This window comes from Rhinoderma darwinii, chromosome 11, assembly GCF_050947455.1.
Source record: "Rhinoderma darwinii isolate aRhiDar2 chromosome 11, aRhiDar2.hap1, whole genome shotgun sequence".
Classification (NCBI taxonomy): domain Eukaryota; kingdom Metazoa; phylum Chordata; class Amphibia; order Anura; family Rhinodermatidae; genus Rhinoderma; species Rhinoderma darwinii.
This window is the reverse complement of record NC_134697.1, coordinates 83,881,809-83,903,835: the sequence shown is the minus strand read 5'-3', so window position 1 is coordinate 83,903,835 and position 22,027 is coordinate 83,881,809. Positions and strand designations below refer to the sequence as shown.

The window sequence follows — 22,027 nt, the reverse complement described above, 5'->3', positions numbered from 1 at the left end:
AGCGATGAAGAAGAAAAAGTGACAACCACCCAAAAAGTGAGAGTAGTCACATGCCGTTACAAAGAAAAACTCTAAAGAAGTGAAAATGTTATTCCCCAAATTAAGTATTTTTAACTAAAACAGATCTTCGACATAAAGATATAACACAATGTAACCATTGTTCCCCCGAACATAGGATTTCCGGTCTGTAAACCAACTGGAGTACACAAGATGCCTTCACAAGTCTAGAAGGCCGAAGTCGAAGGGTAGACGTATGCTAAGGTCAAGACCATTCTCATGGGTTAAATGTTTATGTGAGGAACTTAAAGGGAACGTATCACCTATATTTTGTTTCCTTATCAAAACCAGACAGTGAAACAATCAATTTTTCTTATCTGTTTCTATTTTCTGATTGTAGATTTTTTTATTCTATTTTCTGTACATGATTATGGGGGCAGCCATCTTTCCTGAGCTGCTGTTTACAGCATTTAGAGATGTGCTTTACGACAGCCACATGGACCATAGGAAACATAGTCTGGAGCTCACCCGTTGACTTCTATGGGAGAGTTTTCTAGACATGTTCTGCGACCTGTGCAGAGGTCCCTGTGCAGGGAGGCGAAGGACGGGAGCTGTGTCTATCCCCTATTCTCAATGGTAGATCCTGTGTGACTTACTATTACCAGCATCCCTACTAGAACTTGCATTGTTTTTGGTCCAGTTGCATGACTTCGGAATCTTACTAACCTTTCATAAGGTTATCTAAAAGCAACCGTATAAAATGCCAAATACAGTGCACCCCTAGTGCTATATTTACTGCCATGTATTCCATATTTGTAGAACTTTTCCCAACAGCATGTATGTCCATAAATCAGATACCATAAGTATAAGTTCTAGCATTAGCTGTTTACAGGTAGGAAAAATAGTGAAATAGGTAAATGTCCACCTTTAAAGAGGACCTGTCACTAGGTCATAGAAGTGGAACTGGTTTGCTGACCTGACGAGCGCTGTCTTCTTGATTCCAGCGCTGTTTTTCTTTTTTCCCGGGACCCTCCCGTTCTAGAGATACAGCCCACTGTTATGTTGGCTCTCTCTATGCTAACTTGCTGTAGTCAGTCAACTGGGCGTCAACTGCCCTCAAGCTGACTCGCACTGATTGGTCAGCATCAGAGGCAGGGAAGCTAGCTCCACCCCATTGACCAACTGCAGCAAATTATCACATAGCCCGCTGTTGTGGTGACTATCTCCAGTCCACCGATTTTCAGTCGCAGAAACTTCTGTAACAAAATCTGCTGCGTGTGAATCCACTCTAAGGGTATGTTCACACGATTAACAAAATACGTCTGAAAATATGGGGCTGTTTTCAAGGGAAAACAGCTCCTGATTTTCAGTCGTATTTTAAGCCACTCGCGACTTTCCTGACTTTTTGGAGCTGTTTTCTATAGAGTCTGAGAAAACGGCTCCAAAAAGGTCCCAAGAAGTGTCCTGCACTTCTTTTGACGAGCTGTCAGTTTACGCGCCGTATTTGGACAGCGACGTGTAAAATGACAGCTCGTCTGCACAGAACATCGTAAGACCCATTTCAAGCAATGGGCAGATGTTTGCCGACGTATTACGTCTGAAAAGAGGTCGTGTGCACATACCCTAAAAATTACATAATTTTAAGACAAATTTCAAGATAGAAAAAAAGTATAGCAAATAACCGACTATATTCTTTATGAAAGTGTATGATCTAACCTACTCTGATGTAGGCCAGATATAAAGGAGAACTAGGGTATGTTCACATGCAGACTCAAAAACGGCTGAAAATACGGAGCTGTTTTCAAGGGAAAACAGCTCCTGATTTTCAGTCGTATTTTAAGCCACTCGCGATTCTCCTGACTTTTTGGAGCTGTTTTCTATAGTCTATGAAAAACGTCTTCAAAAACGTCCTAAGAAGGTACGTGCACTTATTTTTCGTGGCCGTTTTTTTTTACGCGTCTATTTTTCAAAACGGTCGCGTAAAAAAACGGCCCGTCGGAACAGAATGCCGTTTTTCCCATTGAAATCAATGGGCAGATGTTTGCTTCCGCTTTTTTTGCCGTTTTTCGGGCGTTTACGGCCCAAAAAATGGTTAAAATAGGCCGTGTGAACATACCCCTATTACTATGGGTTATAATTAAGAGATCAGCAACAGCTTTGCTTAGTTTTCCAGTTATTAAATTACAAATTAGTCCACTATTTTCTTAAATTTGCCAAAACTCTGTCTCAAAGCTGACCGTAATCACCGTCCGATTACGGCACGTGCACCCATATAAAATGAGCAACACATTTTCTACATTCGAATCAGACATAAAATTGCTTATCTTTATTATTAAACTGCTATCATATAAGTGCTTTGACAAACGGGTAAAGAATATTAAAATAAAATATTTTCTTCAGTTTTCTTGGATCCCTCCATAGACTCAAGTCTATGGAGGGATCCGCGGAAACAGGCCCCACACGAGGCAAATTGGCCATGAAAAACAGCAGTTGATCACTGGTGGACTCAGGGATAGGCCGAATTCAGATGACTGTAATATACGTCAACGTGACGGCCGTTAAAACAACGGCCGTGATACAGACGCCTGTATTTCAATGGGGCCTTTCACACGACCATTGTTTCAACGGACTCTGTGAAGGGTCCTTTGAAAAAATAGAACACATCCTATTTTCTTCCGTTTTCACGGATCCCTTCGATAGACTCAAGTCTATGGGGATCCGTGAAAACGGGGGCAACTCGGACGTAAAAAACTGCCGTTTTTCACGTCCGAGTTTGCACTCGTTTGTGTGAATCTGGCCGTACACGGAGGACCACTCAGAAGATTCCCACGTCTCACACATTCATTTCACAAGAAAGTTTTATTGTTTTCTATTGATTTGTATTAAATCAACAATTGTTTGAAAAATTATATACATTGCACAATGTGTACAACTAGAAGAGACATAAAACACTGAAGACGTGTGACCCATGTCCAACATCGGAACGTTACTACGCAGGTCCCACGCTCTGCTGCATGTTCCTCATCAGCTCCTCGTCTTGCATAGAAAGTTCTGTGAGTTTCTTGCCCATACGTTCGTGGATATCGAGATATTTGGAGACGCAGCGGTCCAGGCAGACACTTTCTCCTTTGGATAGCTCGGGTTCCTTGTAGTGAGGGGGAACACACTTTTTGTGACAAGCAACAGTCATTCTAGGAGAACAAGACAACGTGAAAGGAAAATAAAAGGTGTTTTAGTAAAGGCAACATGGCAAAGTTTCAGCTATTGTAATAGTGAATAACTGGCGTGGGCTCTTATGATCCCCACACACATGGGTTGAGTTTGTGACAGCCAAGCCACTGATCGTTTGCCGCACTGGACATTGTGGGGGGTTGTAAAACAAAGTCTCCTGATCAGCCACCACAGTCTGGAACGTTGGAGGGGATAGATCGAGGCTCTTAGACTTGCATTAAGAGATCTGGTCCCTACAGCAGACACCAAGATTCATAGAGTAAACATCCTCTTACACGGTCCAAAATGGGCCGTGTAAACGAGCGCCGATCAACCAGACAGCTCGTTGATCGGCGCTCGATTGCTCCTTTCACAATGATCTATGTTTGAAGACGATCGATCGTTACTACGACTGCACATTCATTGGCTGATTATTGCCTTGTTTACACCGGGCAACGATCGGGAACGAGCGTTCACATGCCTGATAATTGGCCCATGTCAAATAGCCTTCAGAGTAAAGATCACATGACCCAGCGGCGGCCTGGAACGGAGAGGCTACCCATGAAATACATCACCAAGTAAGTTGATACACAACATTAAATCACATGTCCCCACATAATAAAACGGGGGGGGGGGAATACAACAGAGTACTTCTTTAACTTGTAATATTACAAGTATAACCAACTTGATATCGTACCCGATCAGGTCCCCTGCTGCACATGTCTGTGCTGGGTAAAGAACGGACGGCGGCGGCCTCCGCGTCCATACGATGTGAGGAGGCGGCGATCACCTGGATCAATCCCTTGACCGCTTCCTCGGCTTACCCTGGCTGCCACCACTTCTGCGCAGGTGCTGAACAAGTAGTTGAACACATCCAGCGCATGCGCAGACACCGGAGGTCCTGATCCCTTTACTTCTGCGCAGGCCCTGAACGCATACGCAGGTAGAGGTAGAAAGGGACAGACGAGGAGGCGGTCATGTGACTGATCCACCATCGTACGGGCAGTCAGAGGATTTTACCCCACAGCGGGGATATGATCGCAATGTTAAACATCTCAGCTAAAATGATGTAATACTTGATTTCACTTCACGAACAAAATATTAGTCCATGTTCACACCAGCATATTATTGTACAGTAACAATGCTAGTGAAACGTGGAAATTTGCCATTAACCCTATAATAAAAGGGCATATTTTGGCCCTAGCAAGCAAGCATCTTTTTGGTTTTTTCATTGTCGAATTCCAAGAGTCGACCTGAACGCGAACGTCAACACGCTATTTAAACCGCAGGGTGAGACACGTATAAAAAATGCGGAATTGCTTTTTTTTTTTTATACGTCTCTCACCCTGCGGTTTAAATAGCGTGTTGACGTTCGCGTTCAGGTCGTTACGATATCATTCACATATTTTTTTATCCTTTTTAGACTTACAAAATAAAACCACTTTACAGAAAAAATGGTTTCATTGGCGACTGGTGTTCGCGGGCCGCCGCGGGTCTCCCTCTGTCAAACCACTTAAATTCCACGGTCGCTCTTGACCGCATCATTTAAGAGGTTTCTTCAATCCCTGCCGTCGCAGTGGGAGCCCAGCTGTAAGTCACAGCTGTGCTCCTGTGCGATCACTATCACGTACACGCGCGTCAGGATCCTTCCCGTGACGTCCATGTACGTGATAACGCGGGAAGGGGTTAAAGTCAAAGTCCACTTTAGAAACGTCCTTTTACTGAGAAATTTATCAGGAAACAGGCCGATTGCAGGGGTGGGGGGGGGGGGGGTTTGTTTGAGAATCAAGGGGTGCTGTAATGACCTCGAATCAGAACTTTTTTCGACGTGTGCGCTCCCTACGTGCCCGGTGCAGCACTATACAACTACTCCAGGACTGAGCATGCCCGGCAGCCGTCCTATAGACTTAGGTATCGTATACACATCCTAGATCACATACCAGTGACGTACTGATCAATCTCACATACATTTTTAACATTCGTTTTCTGTGATCCGTGTTTTTTTCACATGTGACACCTTAAATAAACAGAAATAAAACGGTCCGCACCGGTTGTACATATCGGCCATCATTTCCACTTCGAGCTCTGCTGCCAGCTGCTGGGCTTTTACCGGGTCCATGATGTTGTATTTATGTCATGTGTGTTATTCCTCCTGTACAGGACAGACCAAAAAAAAAATAATAATAATGCAGATTATTATGAAATACATCAATTAACATGGAAATACACAAATCACTACAAACGATGATTTTCATGCACTCCGAGAATCAAAATAAGTCTGTTTAACCCCTTATTTACCACGCTAAATAACCTGTTACATAAATTCTTCAGGTTATTACGGTCGTGTAGATAGCGAATACGTGCAGGTATTTAGTTTTTATGTAACGTATGGGCAATGACTTTTTTTGGGACTATTTTTTTTAAATCCCATGAAGAGTTAACTATTTACAACTTTCTTTTTTTCTTATAATGTATTAGCATACTCTTGGGTACTAATACATGATACTATGTCTCTATAACACAGGCTGCTGTTAGGGCAGCATATAGTGTATCCTAGCAGCACGGATACTGAACAGACAGTCCTGAGGTCCGGGTTTCCGGTGACACGATCCAAGTAGGGATTCCCCTTTGAGCATGCCGCGGTTACGGACCTTGGCGATCATAGGTTTAAACAGCTGGGGTCAGCAGGCTTCTCTAAGTTACAGCTCCTGTGGAGAGGAGGAGCGCTCATCAGCCTCTTCTACAGCAACGCCAAAAAAAGTCTGCAGATGAAGGACCTACATTGCCTGCCGTCAAATGATGGGTGGTAGTTAAGGAGTTAACTAAAACAATTGGCCGCCATGTTGAGAAGTCTAGTACAAATAGTGATTCAATGCACTCCAATGGCCGTAAATGTCACGTGACCTTGTCCCTCCGGTAGTGCAGGTATGATGGCCGCATACATTTATTAGTGACCTGCGGCTAGAGCTCTAATAGTACAGACCAAATGTTCTCTAACCGTGCAGGAAACGACTGCCCGCTCTATGTCGGTTATTCACAAGATTTTTAGACTCCTGAACTAGACGATCGGTGGGGGTCCTGAACTAGACGATCGGTGGGGGTCCTGAACTAGACGATCGGTGGGGGTCCTGAACTAGACGATCGGTGGGGGTCCTGAACTAGACGATCGGTGGGGGTCCTGAACTAGACGATCGGTGGGGGTCCTGAACTAGACGATCGGTGGGGGTCCTGAACTAGACGATCGGTGGGGGTCCTGAACTAGACGATCGGTGGGGGTCCTGAACTAGACGATCGGTGGGGGTCCTGAACTAGACGATCGGTGGGGGTCCTGAACTAGACGATCGGTGGGGGTCCTGAACTAGACGATCGGTGGGGGTCCTGAACTAGACGATCGGTGGGGGTCCTGAACTAGACGATCGGTGGGGGTCCTGAACTAGACGATCGGTGGGGGTCCTGAACTAGACGATCGGTGGGGGTCCTGAACTAGACGATCGGTGGGGGTCCTGAACTAGACGATCGGTGGGGGTCCTGAACTAGACGATCGGTGGGGGTCCTGAACTAGACGATCGGTGGGGGTCCTGAACTAGACGATCGGTGGGGGTCCTGAACTAGACGATCGGTGGGGGTCCTGAACTAGACGATCGGTGGGGGTCCTGAACTAGACGATCGGTGGGGGTCCTGAACTAGACGATCGGTGGGGGTCCTGAACTAGACGATCGGTGGGGGTCCTGAACTAGACGATCGGTGGGGGTCCTGAACTAGACGATCGGTGGGGGTCCTGAACTAGACGATCGGTGGGGGTCCTGAACTAGACGATCGGTGGGGGTCCTGAACTAGACGATCGGTGGGGGTCCTGAACTAGACGATCGGTGGGGGTCCTGAACTAGACGATCGGTGGGGGTCCTGAACTAGACGATCGGTGGGGGTCCTGAACTAGACGATCGGTGGGGGTCCTGAACTAGACGATCGGTGGGGGTCCTGAACTAGACGATCGGTGGGGGTCCTGAACTAGACGATCGGTGGGGGTCCTGAACTAGACGATCGGTGGGGGTCCTGAACTAGACGATCGGTGGGGGTCCTGAACTAGACGATCGGTGGGGGTCCTGAACTAGATGATCGGTGGGGGTCCTGGTGCGGAGACGCCTAACGTTGCTGAAACGAAGGTGTAGAATCGCTCAGCTGAGCGCTTTGCTCCTTTTGGCTGTGATCGACGCTACCTCTCAAGCTGAAGACGGCTTAGGCCAAGTTCACACTAGCGTTAATATATACGTTTACCGCTCTTCCGTCAGAGGAAATTGAAAGATTAAACGGAAAGCAGCGGTTCTGTCAGAATTACCATTTATTTCAATGGTAATTCTTTGGTCTTAGTTGCCTTCCGTTTGTCTCCGCTCGCTGGGTTTCTGTTTTGTTTTTTCACGGAAAACAAAAGTTCTGCAAACTGCATTTTTGTTTTCTTCAAAAAAAAAAACGGAAACCTAGAGAACGAAAGCAACGGAATCAAAAGAATTACCATTGAAATCAATGCTAATTCTAACGGTACCGTTTCTTTCCGTTTAATCTTTACATCCTCTCTTTCTCTGACGGAAGAGAGGTAAATGTATAGTAACGGTAGAGTGAACTTAGCCTAAGGGTATGTTCACACGGGCTATCATCAGCCGTATTTCAGCCCGTAAACGTCCCGAAAAACGGCAGAAAAATCTGAAGCAGCACGCCTCCAAACATCTTCCCATTGATTTCAATGAGTAATACGGAATTCTGTTCCAACAGGGTGTTATTTTACGCCTCTTTTTATAATAACGGCGCGTAAAAAGACGCCCCTTAAAAAGAAGTGCAGGTCACCTCTTGAGCCGTTTTTCATTGACAATAGAAAAACAGCTCCAAAAACGTCCGTAAAAAACGCAGCAAAGAACGCTTGATGTTAAAAAAAAAAAAACGGCTAAAAATCAGAGGCGGTTTTCCTTTGAAAACAGCTCCGTATTTACAGCCATTTTTTGTTAAGAGTGTGAACACAGCCTTACATAGAACATCTATGAGCGCCGTCTTCAACCCGACGAGGAGCGCTGATCACAGCCGAAGGAGCAAAGTGCTCAGCTGAGCGATTCTACACCCGGACCACCACCGATCCGGACTGTCGATACTGCTCTGACATATCAAAAGCTTGAGGACAATGTAGATACTCTATCAAATCTTGAGGCAGCAGACCGCCTACATTTTAGCATTTAAAACTTTGCCTACGCAGATTTAGAGTTCTATATCCGAAAACCAAACTCCAACTATTAAAGAAAATATTTCGAAATTAAACAGCACAGAATTTTGCACCAATTCAGATAACATTTTTTTATAACGGCGTATAAGGCTATGTTCACACAGGCCGGATACGCTGCGTAAAAGTACACGGTGCATCCACTCTGCTCCCCGGAGGGAATTCAGTCCAAAAAAAACGCACAAAATTGTGGTGCGGTTTTTCGGGTGAAAAGTCTGCTGCGAAAAACAGCAGGTAAAAATAAAATAAAAAATCTATACTAACCCATAGCTGTGCGTCCCTCTGACGTCCTGCAGCCCGGCCTCATGGGATGATGTTTCATCCCATGTGACCGCTGCAGCCTGTGATTGGCTACAGCAGTCACATGGGATTAAGTGCCATCCCTGGAGGTCCGGCTGGCGACAGGAGCAGAGAGATCTGGGTAACGGAAGACTTTTTTTTACCGAGTTGCGATTTTTGTGGCGGAATCGCAGCTTTTCTGCCGCAAAAATGTCAACGTCTGCCATTTGTTTTTGTGTTTTACCTCCCATTGAATTCAATGGGGAAAATCCGAAACCGAAAACCAACAATTCCACAACGTAAATCGACATGCGGATTAAAAAACGGCATCTCAGATCAATTTATTAAAGTTTATTTGACAAGTTTTTTCCGCAGCGTGTGGATGAGATTTGTTTAGATGTCATCCATTCGGCTGCTACCACATTACGCCGCAGATTCTCCGCAACGGATTTCATTGCTGGAAGTCGGCAGCGTATTACAGTATCAGCAGAGTGGATGAGATATGAACAAAAACGTTCAGAAATTGACCTGCCATGCCGTTTTTTTTCCCAAAAAAATTAAATTTATGTTGCGGAATCGCTGCTTTTCTGTTTCGGGTTTTCCCCAATCGCATTCAAAAGGAGGTAAAACAAAAAACAAATAGATGTTGTGATTTTTGCAGCGGAAAAGCGGCAATTCCGCCGCAAACATCGCAACTCAGAAAAAAAACCAAAATTATACTTACCCAGAACACACTGCTTTTGCGTCCAGCCAATCACAGGCTGCAGCGATCACATGACATGAAACGTCATCCCAGGAGACCAGGCTGCAGGACGTCAGAGGGTTAAGCCTCCTGTACACGGCCGGAGCCTTGTCTACGGTCCATAATGGTCACGGACGGGCCGCAGAATGTCATCCGCCATCACGGACCGTGCGCAAAAAAGATGTGCATTCATTTCAATGAGCCCGGAACGTATAACGACAGCCTATTTTTTTTCTGTGAACCAAGCTCCGTGCACCGGGCTCTGCATTGCGCAAGAGTTCCATTCAACTCTTTCTGCTGCCACCATGTTGGATAGTACAAATAGTGACTCCCTACGGCCACGACTGCGGTCCGACCTTGTCCCTCCTCATCTGAATCACCGTGTAAAATAATAATATACATTTTTATCTGTCTATAGACTTTCATTCATAAATACCAGATGTCCTCAGTCACCTCTGAGACTTCACATCTGCCATGACACATCACAATGCAGATATGTATATAGTGGACTCCTCCATAGGGGGATCTATATGTATAAGGTGTCATGGTTTCTCATAGACGTGCCCGTAGTTGTCCGCTTGCACATCGTGTGCCGCTCAATCAGACGCTTTACAATGCACCGGGAGGACAGACTCACTCACCTGCTCACCGGCGCCGGAAGCACGTGGATCACATTGACAGGAGACGACTTCCTGCCACCATAGAGTCCAAGGACACAGGAGCGCAAGCTACACCATAGAGTGGAGAAGTCATCCCAAAACATAGAACACTAGCGCCACCACCTGGACACTCTTATTTACATACATCTAAATATTAGTAGTTGACGCGTTGTACTGCACCGATCCGTGTGACGCTTTTTTCGCTTGCACCTTCCACGACATTCCGAAATTATAAGCACTAAAGATATTTCATATGACACATTGAGTGTGAAGTCAGAGTTCCCTCATAACGGATCAAGCCATAATTGTGCAAACCATAGATGCCCCATAAGGGTATGTTCACACGGCCTATTTACGGACGTAATTCGGGCGTTTTTGCCCCGAATTACGTCTGAAAATAGCGCCTCAATAGCGCTGACAAACATCTGCCCATTGAAAGCAATGGGCAGACGTTTGTCTGTTCACACGAGGCGTATTTTTACGCGCCGCTGTCAAATGACGGCGCGCAAATAGACGCCCGCGTCAAAGAAGTGACCTGTCACTTCTTTGGCCGTAATTGGAGCCGCTATTCATTGACTCCAATGAATAGCAGCGCTAATTACGGCCGTAATTAACGCGGCGTTCAAGCGCCCGCACATGCCGGTACGGCTGAAATTACGGGGATGTTTTCAGGCTGAAACATCCCCGTAATTTCAGCCGTTACGGACCCCCGCCGTGTGAACATACCCTAAGGGTATGTGCACACACACTAATTACGTCCGTAATTGACGGACGTATTTCGGCCGCAAGTCCCGGACCGAACACAGTGCAAGGAGCCGGGCTCCTAGCATCATACTTATGTACGACGCTAGGAGTCCCTGCCTTGCTGCAGGACAACTGTCCCGTAGTATAATCATGTTTACAGTACGGGACAGTTGTCCTGCAGCGAGGCAGGGACTTCTAGCATCGTACATAAGTATGATGCTAGGAGCCCGGCTCCTTGCACTGTGTTCGGTCCGGGACTTGCGGCCGAAATACGTCCGTCAATTACGGACGTAATTAGTGTGTGTGCACATACCCTAACACTACAGCAGCCTCAGATATCGCCATAGAACCCCCATAACACGGCAGCAGCCTCAGATATCATCATATGTGTCAGCCATAGAATCCCCATAACACTGCAGCAGCCACAGATATCATCATACGTGTCAGCCATAGAATCCCCATAACACTGCAGCAGCCACAGATATCATCATACGTGTCAGCCATAGAACCCCCATAACACTGCAGCAGCCACAGATATCATCATACGTGTCAGCCATAGAACCCCCATAACACTGCAGCAGCCACAGATATCATCATACTGTCAGCCATAGATGCCCCATAACACTGCAGCAGCCACAGATATCATCATACTGTCAGCCATAGATGCCCCATAACACTGCAGCAGCCACAGATATCATCATACTTGTCAGCCATAGAACCCCCATAACACTGCAGCAGCTACAGATATCATCATACTGTCAGCCATAGATGCCCCATAACACTGCAGCAGCCACAGATATCATCATATGTGTCAGCCATAGAATCCCCATAACACTGCAGCAGCCACAGATATCATCATACGTGTCAGCCATAGAACCCCCATAACACTGCAGCAGCCACAGATATCATCATACTGTCAGCCATAGATGCCCCATAACACTGCAGCAGCCACAGATATCATCATACTTGTCAGCCATAGAACCCCCATAACACTGCAGCAGCTACAGATATCATCATACTGTCAGCCATAGATGCCCCATAACACTGCAGCAGCCACAGATATCATCATACGTGTCAGCCATAGAACCCCCATAACACTGCAGCAGCCACAGATATCATCATACGTGTCAGCCATAGAACCCCCATAACACTGCAGCAGCCACAGATATCATCATACGTGTCAGCCATAGAACCCCTATAACACTGCAGCAGCCACAGATATCATCATACGTGTCAGCCATAGAACCCCCATAACACTGCAGCAGCCACAGATATCGCCATAGAATCCCCATAACACTGCACCAGCCCCAGATATCATCATATGTGTCAGCTATAAATGCCCCATAACACGGCAGCAGCCACAGATATCATCATACGTGTCAGCCATAGAATCCCCATAACGCTGCAGCAGCCACAGATATCATCATATGTGTCAGCCATAGAATCCCCATAATGCTGCAGCAGCCACAGATATCATCATATGTGTCAGCCATAGAATCTCCATAACGCTGCAGCAGCCACAGATATCATCATACGTGTCAGCCATAGAATCCCCATAACGCTGCACCAGCCACAGATATCATCATATGTGTCAGTCATAGAATCCCCATAACGCTGCAGCAGCCACAGATATCATCATATGTGTCAGCCATAGAATTCCCATCACCATGCACAAGCCCCAGATATCATGTGTCAACCATAGATACCCCATATCGCTGCACCAGCCTCAAATATAGCCACAGAATCCCCATAACACTGCAGCAGCCACAGATATCATCATACGTATCAGCCATAGAATCCCCATAACACTGCAGCAGCCACAGGTATCAGCCATAGAATCCCCATAACGCTGCAGCAGCCGCAGATATCATCATACTTATCATCCATAGAATCCCCATAACACTGCACCAGCCCCAGATATTGCCATATAATCCCCATAACACTGCACCAGCCACAGATATCCTCATAGGTGTCAGCCATAGAATCCCCATAACACTGCACCAGCCTCAGATATCGCCACAGGATCCCCATAACACTGCAGCAGCCACAGATATCATTATATATGTCAACCATAGAATCCCCATAACGCTGCAGCAGCCACAGATATCATCATACGTGTCTGCCATAGATGCCCCATAACGCTGCACCAGCCACAGATATCATCATATGTGTCAGCCATAGAATTCCCATAACGCTGCAGCAGCCACAGATATCATCATACGTGTCAGCCATAGAATCCCCATCACCATGCACAAGCCCCAGATATCATATGTGTGAACCATAGATACCCCATATCGCTGCACCAGCCTCAAATATGGCCACAGAATCCCCATAACACTGCAGCAGCCACAGATATCATCATACGTATCAGCCATAGAATCCCCATAACACTGCAGCAGCCACAGGTATCAGCCATAGAATCCCCATAACGCTGCAGCAGCCGCAGATATCATCATACGTATCAGCCATAGAATCCCCATAACACTGCAGCAGCCACAGGTATCAGCCATAGAATCCCCATAACGCTGCAGCAGCCGCAGATATCATCATACTTATCATCCATAGAATCCCCATAACACTGCACCAGCCCCAGATATTGCCATATAATCCCCATAACACTGCACCAGCCACAGATATCCTCATAGGTGTCAGCCATAGAATCCCCATAACACTGCACCAGCCTCAGATATCGCCACAGGATCCCCATAACACTGCAGCAGCCACAGATATCATTATATATGTCAACCATAGAATCCCCATAACGCTGCAGCAGCCACAGATATCATCATACGTGTCTGCCATAGATGCCCCATAACGCTGCACCAGCCACAGATATCATCATATGTGTCAGCCATAGAATTCCCATAACGCTGCAGCAGCCACAGATATCATCATACGTGTCAGCCATAGAACCCCCATAACGCTGCAGCAGCCACAGATATCATCATACGTGTCAGCCATAGAATCCCCATCACCATGCACAAGCCCCAGATATCATATGTGTGAACCATAGATACCCCATATCGCTGCACCAGCCTCAAATATGGCCACAGAATCCCCATAACACTGCAGCAGCCACAGATATCATCATACGTATCAGCCATAGAATCCCCATAACACTGCAGCAGCCACAGGTATCAGCCATAGAATCCCCATAACGCTGCAGCAGCCGCAGATATCATCATACGTATCAGCCATAGAATCCCCATAACACTGCACCAGCCCCAGATATTGCCATATAATCCCCATAACACTGCACCAGCCACAGATATCCTCATACGTGTCAGCCATAGAATCCCCATAACACTGCACCAGCCTCAGATATCGCCACAGGATCCCCATAACACTGCAGCAGCCACAGATATCATTATATATGTCAGCCATAGAATCCCCATAACACTGCAGCAGCCCCAGATATTGCCATATAATCCCCATAACACTGCACCAGCCACAGATATCCTCATAGGTGTCAGCCATAGAATCCCCATAACACTGCACCAGCCTCAGATATCGCCACAGGATCCCCATAACACTGCAGCAGCCACAGATATCATTATATATGTCAGCCATAGAATCCCCATAACACTGCAGCAGCCACAGATATCCTCATACGTGTCTGCCATAGATGCCCCATAACGCTGCACCAGCTACAGTTGCCCTTCCCATAACACTGCCTGCCAGAGCAATGTGCTAGTCACAACGGCCGAATCAGGGTTGTTGGGCAAAAAAAAATTGGTTTGGGCCCCTTCTCAGTACGGGTATGTTCACACGGCTTATTTTCGGCCATTTTTCGGGCCATAAACGGCCGAAAAATTGCAAGTGGAACGCCTCCAAACATCTGCCCATTGATTGCAATGGGAAAACTGCGTTTTGTTCCGACGGGCCGTTTTTTTTTCGCGGCCGTTTTGAAAAACGGGTGAGTAAAAAAACAGGCGCGAAAAAGAAGTGCAGGACACTTCTTGGGACGTTTTTGGAGACGTTTTTCATAGACTCTATTGAAAACAGCTCCAAAAACCGCCATAAAAAACAACGCAAAAATCGCAAGTGGCTTAAAAAACGTCTGTTTTCCCTTTCAGACGTTTTTGAATTTTAGTCTGAACATACCCTAAGGGCTAATGCACACGACCGTGTTGATTTTGCGATCCGCAACACCACGGATCCGTTGTCTGTATTTGCGGTCCATTTGTCTGCAAAAAAAACTTCCGTTGTGCATCCGTGTGTCGTGTGTCCACGGATCCGCAAAAAAAAAGGGAGACTGGAATTAATGTCACCAGTTTGTCCCAACTCCCTGAGTAGGTCACATGATCCGCACATTCGGACAGTAAAATGACATGTCCTGAGTCTTTGCGGCCTGGACTCGCGGCCCCCACGCGGATCTGTGAACATCACGGTCATGTGCACGGGACCATATAAATGAATGGGTCCGTGCGCCATACGCAAAATTGCAGATAGCACACGGACAGAAAACCACGGTCATGTGCATGAGGCACAAGAGTTGGGGGAAATAGGGTTCAGCGTGTTAGAACGACGAGCTCGGGGCCAAGTCCAAGCAAGGAGGCATAAGGGCGCAGCCATGTTTGAGGTGGGCTGGGTAGGTAGCCCACCTGTGGTGAAAAAGGGGTCGATCGCTGGGAAAAGCCAGCCCAACGATTGTTCAATCAGGTAAAGTTGGTGGGGGGATAGGGGTAGATAAGGGATGGCCAGGTAAGGGGGTGGCCAGTTCTGGCAGCTGCTTATTACCCTCTATAGCAATAACGCAAAACGTCCGAAAAATCGGAAGCAGAACGCCTCCAAACATCTGCCCATTGATTTCAATGGGAAAAACGGCGTTCAGTTCCGACGGGGCGTTATTTTACGCAGACGTTTCTTGCTAAGCGCGTGAACATACCCTACAGGTTTAGGAATAATATAACAAAGAGATAAAGGGGTCATTGAAGATTTTAAAACTTCCCTGTCACTGTCCCATAAATGGACAGTGACATCAGGAGAAGGGCTGGAGTCTGAGAAGAGCACACACAGTGGATATAAAAAGTCTACACACCCCTGTTAAAGAGGCTCTGTCACCACATTATAAGTGCCCTGTCTCCTACATAAGGAGATCGGTGCTATAATGTTGGTGACGGTAATGCTTTTTATTTAGAAAAACGATCTATTTTTACCACTTTATTAGCGATTTTTAGACTTATGCTAATGAGTTGCTTAATGCCCAAGTGGGCGTATTTTTACTTTAGACCAAGTGGGCGTTGTACAGAGGAGTGTATGACGCTGACCAATCAGTGACCAATCAGCGTCATGCGCTCCTCCCCATTCATTTAGTCAGCGCATAGGGATCCTGCTAGATCCTTATGTGCTGTCTTATACTAACACAATAACAATACTGAAGTGTTTAGACAGTGAATAGACATTCCACGGGATGTCTATTCACAATCCCTGCACTTTGTTACTCTGTCTGTAGTAGTTGCAGCAGAGGAAGCATAATCCCGTTGTAACCTGTCATTTACAGCGTAATCTCGCAAGATTACGCTTCCTCTGCTGTAACTACCACAGACTATGCACTTCGTTACTGTTTGTGTGGTAGTTACAGCAGAGGAAGCGTAATATCGCGAGATCTCGCTGTAAATGACAGGTTACAACGAGATTACGCTTCCTCTGCTGTAACTACCACAGACAGAGTAACGAAGTGCAGAGATTGTGAATAGACATCCCGTGGAATGTCTATTCACTGTCTAAACACTTCAGTATTGTTATTGTGTTAGTATAAGACAGCACATAAGGATCTAGCAGGATCCCTATGTGCTGTGTAAATGAATGGAGAGGAGTGTATGACGCTGATTGGTCACTGATTGGTCAGCGTCATACACTCCTCTGTACAACGCCCACTTGGTCTAAAGTAAAAATATGCCTACTTGGGCATTAAGCAACTCATTAGCATAAATCTAAACTCGCTAATAAAGCGGTAAAAATAAATAGTTTTTTTTAAATAAAAAGCATTACCGTCACCTACATTATAGCACCGGTCTCCTTATGTAGGAGACAGGACACTTATAATGTGGTGACAGAGCCTCTTTAAAATGCCAGGTCATGTCAAAAAATCAGTACAAGATGAATCATTTCAGAACTTTTTCCACCTCTAACCCCTTCCCGACATTTGACATATCCATACGCCAAAGTTAGGTAGGGGAAGTATGGAACGAGTGAACCCGCTCCATACGATGCCGGTGTCGGCTGTATGTTACCCGCTCGTTTAACTCGTTAAATGCCGCGGTCAATAGCGACCGCAGCATTTAAATCATTAGAAAAAGGGGGGCGACCCCCTCTAACAGCTCATCGCACCCCCCGCAATGCAATTGCGGGGGGGCAGGGAGTGCGATGGTTGCTATGACTGCCTCAGGGCCTAATGTGCCATCCTTGTGCTCCTATTAAGCCCTGCCTCCGGCCTGGCAGAATCAAAATATACTGCAATACATTATTATTGCAGTATATAGTGCAAGCGATCTAACGATCGCTGGATGAAGTCCCCTAGGAGGACTAATAAAAATAAGTCAAAATGCGTAAAATAAAGTATGTAAAAAAAAATGTTAAAAAAAAATTAAAAGTTCAAAAATCACCCCTTTTCCCACTTTGCCCCTAGAGCATAGTAAACAAATAAACAAAATTGGTATCGCCGCATCCGTAAAAGTCTGAACTATTGCAATATATCATTATTTAACCTGCACGGTGAACGCCGTAAAAAAAAATAATTTGTAAATGCCAGAATCGCTATTTCTTGGTCACCTCATCTCCCACAAAAAATGAAATAAAAAGTGATCAAAACGTTGCATGTACCCCAAAATGGTATCATTAAAAACTACAGCTTATCCCGCAAAAAATAAGCCCTCATACCACTTAATCGACGGAAAAATTAAAAAGTTATGGCTCTCAGAATTTGGCGACTCAAAATAAATTGTATTTTTTACACTTAGGTTTTTACTTGTAAAAGTAGTAAAATATAGAAGTCATGGTCCGTAAAGAGCTTACAACACATCAAAGGGATCCGATTGTCGAAAGGCATCAGCCAGGAGTAGGATACCAAAGAATTTCCAAGGCATTAGATATACCATAGAACACAGTGAAGACGGTCATCAAAAAGTAGGACTTCCTGGCAGGTACTGGTTTTATAGTGCATGTGAGAACAATCTCTTGTATTCTTCATATGTCTGGGCTGTGGGGTAGGGTGGCAAGACGGAATCCTTTTCTAACAAAGATAAACATCCAAGCCCTGCTATGTTTTGCAAAGACCAACATCAATGTTAAGGATTTGCCAGACACAGCTTCTGTGTCGACGCCCGTGGTTAGTCAGTCTGCACCTGCTCCTAAGTCTGATCGAGTGACCCCTTCTTCTACCAATCAGGCTGGGAGGCTGAGGAGTGGGAGAGCATATCATAGCCGGGCCAGACGGAGCTAGCTCCCGCCCTCTGTCTATTTATACCTTCACTTCCTGCTCCTCCTTTGCCTGTGATTCTGTCTGTTTCCTGGCTCTGCTGCTGCTGCTTGTACTTTTGTCCTCTGCTCCATATAGACCCTGGCTTACTGACTACTCTCCTGCTCTGCGTTTGGTACCTCGTACACTCCTGGTTTCACTCGGCTCGTTCACTACTCTCCTGCTCTGCGTTTGGTACCTCGTACACTCCTGGTTTGACTCGGCTCGTTCACTACTCTTGTTGCTCACGGTGTTGCCGTGGGCAACTGTCCCGTTCCCCTAGCTTCTGTGTACCCTTGTCTGTTTGTCTGTCGTGCACATAGTGAGCGTAGGGACCTTCGCCCAGTTGTATGCCGTCGCCTAGGACAGGCCGTTGCAAGTAGGCAGGGACTAAGTGGCGGGTAGATTAGGGCTCACATGTCTGTCTCCCTACCCCGGCATTACAATCAAGTCGCCAAAAGCATGTGGGAAAACGGGTTATGGTCTGATGAGACCAAGGTTAAACTTTTTGGCCATAATTCCAAAAGGTATGTTTGGCGCAAAGCCAACACTGCACATCACCAAAAGGACACCATACCCACAGTAAAGGATGGTGGAGGCAGCATTATGGAGCATGGTGGAGGTAACATTATGGAGCATGGTGGAGGCAGCATTATGGAGCACGGAGGAGGCAGCATTATGGAGCATGGTGGAGGCAGCATTATGGAGCACGGTGGAGGCAGCATTATGGAGCACGGTGGAGGCAGGATTATGGAGCACGGTTGAGGCAGCATTATGGAGCACGGTGGAGGCAGCATTATGGAGCACGGTGGAGGCAGCCTTATGGAGCACCGTGGAGGCAGCATTATGGAGCACGGTGGAGGCGGCATTATGGAGCACGGTGGAGACAGCATTATGGAGCACGGTGGAGGCAGCGTTATGGAGCATGGTGGAGGCAGTGTTATGGAGCATGGTGGGGGCAGCATTATGGAGCATGGTGGAGGCAGCGTTATGGAGCATGGTGGGGGCAGCATTATGGAGCATGGTGGAGGCAGCATTATGGAGCATGGTGGGGGCAGCATTATGGTGCACGGTGGAGGCAGCATTATGGAGCACGGTGGAGGCAGCATTATGGAGCATGGTGGGGGCAGCATTATGGAGCATGGTGGAGGCAGTGTTATGGAGCATGGTGGGGGCAGCATTATGGAGCATGGTGGAGGCAGCATTATGGAGCATGGTGGAGGCAGCGTTATGGAGCATGGTGGGGGCAGCGTTATGGAGCATGGTGGAGGCAGCGTTATGGAGCATGGTAGGGGCAGCATTATGGAGCATGGTGGGGGCAGCATTATGGTGCACGGTGGAGGCAGCATTATGGAGCACGGTGGAGGCAGCATTATGGAGCACGGTGGAGGCAGCATTATGGAGCATGGTGGAGGCAGCATTATGGAGCAGGGTGGAGGCAGCATTATGGAGCACGTTGGAGACAGCATTATGGAGCATGGTGGAGGCAGCATTATGGAGCATGGTGGAGGCAGCATTATGTAGCATGGTGGAGGCAGCATTATGGAGCACGGTGGAGGCAGCATTATGGAGCATGGTGGAGGCAGCATTATGGAGCAGGGCGGAGGCAGCATTATGGAGCACGTTGGAGACAGAATTATGGAGCATGGTGGAGGCAGCATTATGGAGCATGGTGGAGGCAGCATTATGGAGCATGGTGGAGGCAGCATTATGGAGAATGGTGGAGGCAGCATTATGCGTCGCGGCTGTTTTTCTGCAGCTGAAACTGGGGCTTTCGTCAAGGTGGAGGGAATTATGAACAGTTCCAAATATCAGTCAATATTGGCACAAGACCTGCAGCCTCTGCTAAAAAGCTGAAGATGAAGAGGAATTTCACATTTCAGCACGACAACGACCCAGATCAACAAAAGAATGGCTTCACCAGAAGAAAATCAAAGTTTTGGAATGGCCCAGCCAGAGCCCAGACCTGAATCCCATTGAAAATCTGCGGGGTGACCTGAAGAGGGCTGTACACAGGAGATGCCCTCGCAATCTAACAGATCTGGAGAGCTTTGCAAGGAAGAGTGGGCAACCATTGCCAAGTCAAGATGTGCCATGCTGATAGACTTCTACCCAAAAAGACTGAATGCTGTCATAAAGTCAAAGGGTAATTTTATGCAACCACATTATTTTTGTTCTTTATTTTTATTTTTCCACCCTATAAGATTTCAGTTTGTTATTTAATGCAATTGTACAAATTATAGGTGACATTAAAGGTGGAAAAAGTTGTGAAATGCTGCGGATTTGAAAATCCACAGCATGCCCTAAATTCTGTGCATCTATTTTCTGCTGTGTGCGGATAGGGCTTTACCATTTATGACAAATCCATGACATGTCAACTTGTCTACCTACATGTTGCACTAAAAAGACCGTTTTTTTTACTTTTGGAGGAGAGCTATTTTGCATACAGTACATACTATCGAAATGATCAAATAATAATATATATGCTTACCGAAAAAATATATACATACTTTCATAAAGTAAATAGGTTATTCTTACCTGTGCTAGATAGAGTAATAGAGTTAACTATTTTTGAAAGTTTATAAATCTGCCCCATAGAAATAAATATTCATTTTAAAATGTGGATAAGGTCTGTTCCCATTAGTGTTGGGCTTCCGTTCATCTGTTCTCTCAGAAATACAGATGAACGGGGGAAAGTCAAACTGAAAGTATCGTTTCCATTTTGCTTTACGAATGATTTCAATGGTACTTTTTTGCCTCCGTTCCGATAGATTTCCATTTTTTTCATGGAAACAATAGCCTAGTGTGCTCTGACGGAACAGGTGAACATAGACCCCGAATTGAAAGCAAACACTGATGTGAACAGGCCCTAATATACATTTATTATAGGAGGGCAGATTGTAAAACTGATGTAATGCTGTGGTAGGGAGACAGACTGGTGAGCCCTAATCTACCCGCCACTCAGTCCCTGCCTACTTGCAACGGCCCGTCCTAGGCAACGGGGTACAACTGGGCGATGGTCCCTACACTCAATAAGTGCACGACAGACAAACAGACAAGGGTACACAGAAGCTAAGGGAAATGGGGCAGTTTCCCACGGCAACACAGTGAGCAACAAGAGTAGTGAACGAGCCAAGTCAAACCAGGAGTGCACGAGGTACAAATCGCAGAGCAGGAGCGTAGTCATTAAAGCCAGGGTCAAAAATGAAGCAAGGTCAATAATCATAGCAGGAGCAGCAGAGCCAGGAAACAGAAAAGAATCACAGGCAAAGGAGGAGCAGGAAATGCAGGTATAAATAGACAGAGGGCGGGAGCTAGCTCCGTCTGGCCAGGCTGTGATAGGCTCTCCCACTCCTCAGCCTCCCAGCCTGATTGGTAGAAGATCGTGTCACTCTCTCAGACTTAGGAGCAGGTGCAGACTGATTACCCACGGGCGTCGCCACAGAAGCTGTGTCTGGCAGATCCTTTACAACTGATCACAAAGTAGACCAGTTTTCCAATTCTGCAGACTATAGGACTTAAAGGGCTTTTCCTATGAAGGACATTTATGACATATCCATAGGATATATCATAAATGTCATATAGATGCGGGTCCCAACTCTGGGACCCGCACCTATCTCTAGAACGGGGCCCCCTAAACCCTGTTCTAGCTTTTGGTGCTAATGCGGTCTCCC

General features: G+C 46.4%; 1 protein-coding gene across 4 annotated transcripts in view; it reads right to left on the bottom strand.

Annotated features, from left to right (window-relative positions):
* Positions 1-2,837: 2,837 nt before the first annotated feature.
* The window catches only part of TIMM10 (translocase of inner mitochondrial membrane 10), a 101,033-nt gene continuing 81,843 nt past the window's right edge, over positions 2,838-22,027 (bottom strand). For 2 of the 4 annotated variants that reach the window (XM_075841880.1, XM_075841881.1), the window contains 2 exons: positions 5,256-5,359; positions 2,838-3,188 (listed from right to left, as the gene is read on the bottom strand). In XM_075841880.1, coding sequence (XP_075697995.1) covers positions 2,987-3,188; positions 5,256-5,326 — 273 coding nt within the window. In that variant the 5' untranslated portion in view covers positions 5,327-5,359 and the 3' untranslated portion in view covers positions 2,838-2,986. Of the gene's footprint in view, positions 3,189-5,255; positions 5,360-9,944; positions 10,046-10,132; positions 10,199-22,027 lie in introns of those variants that run through there. The other 2 variants (XM_075841879.1, XM_075841882.1) reach the window with 2 other exon arrangements.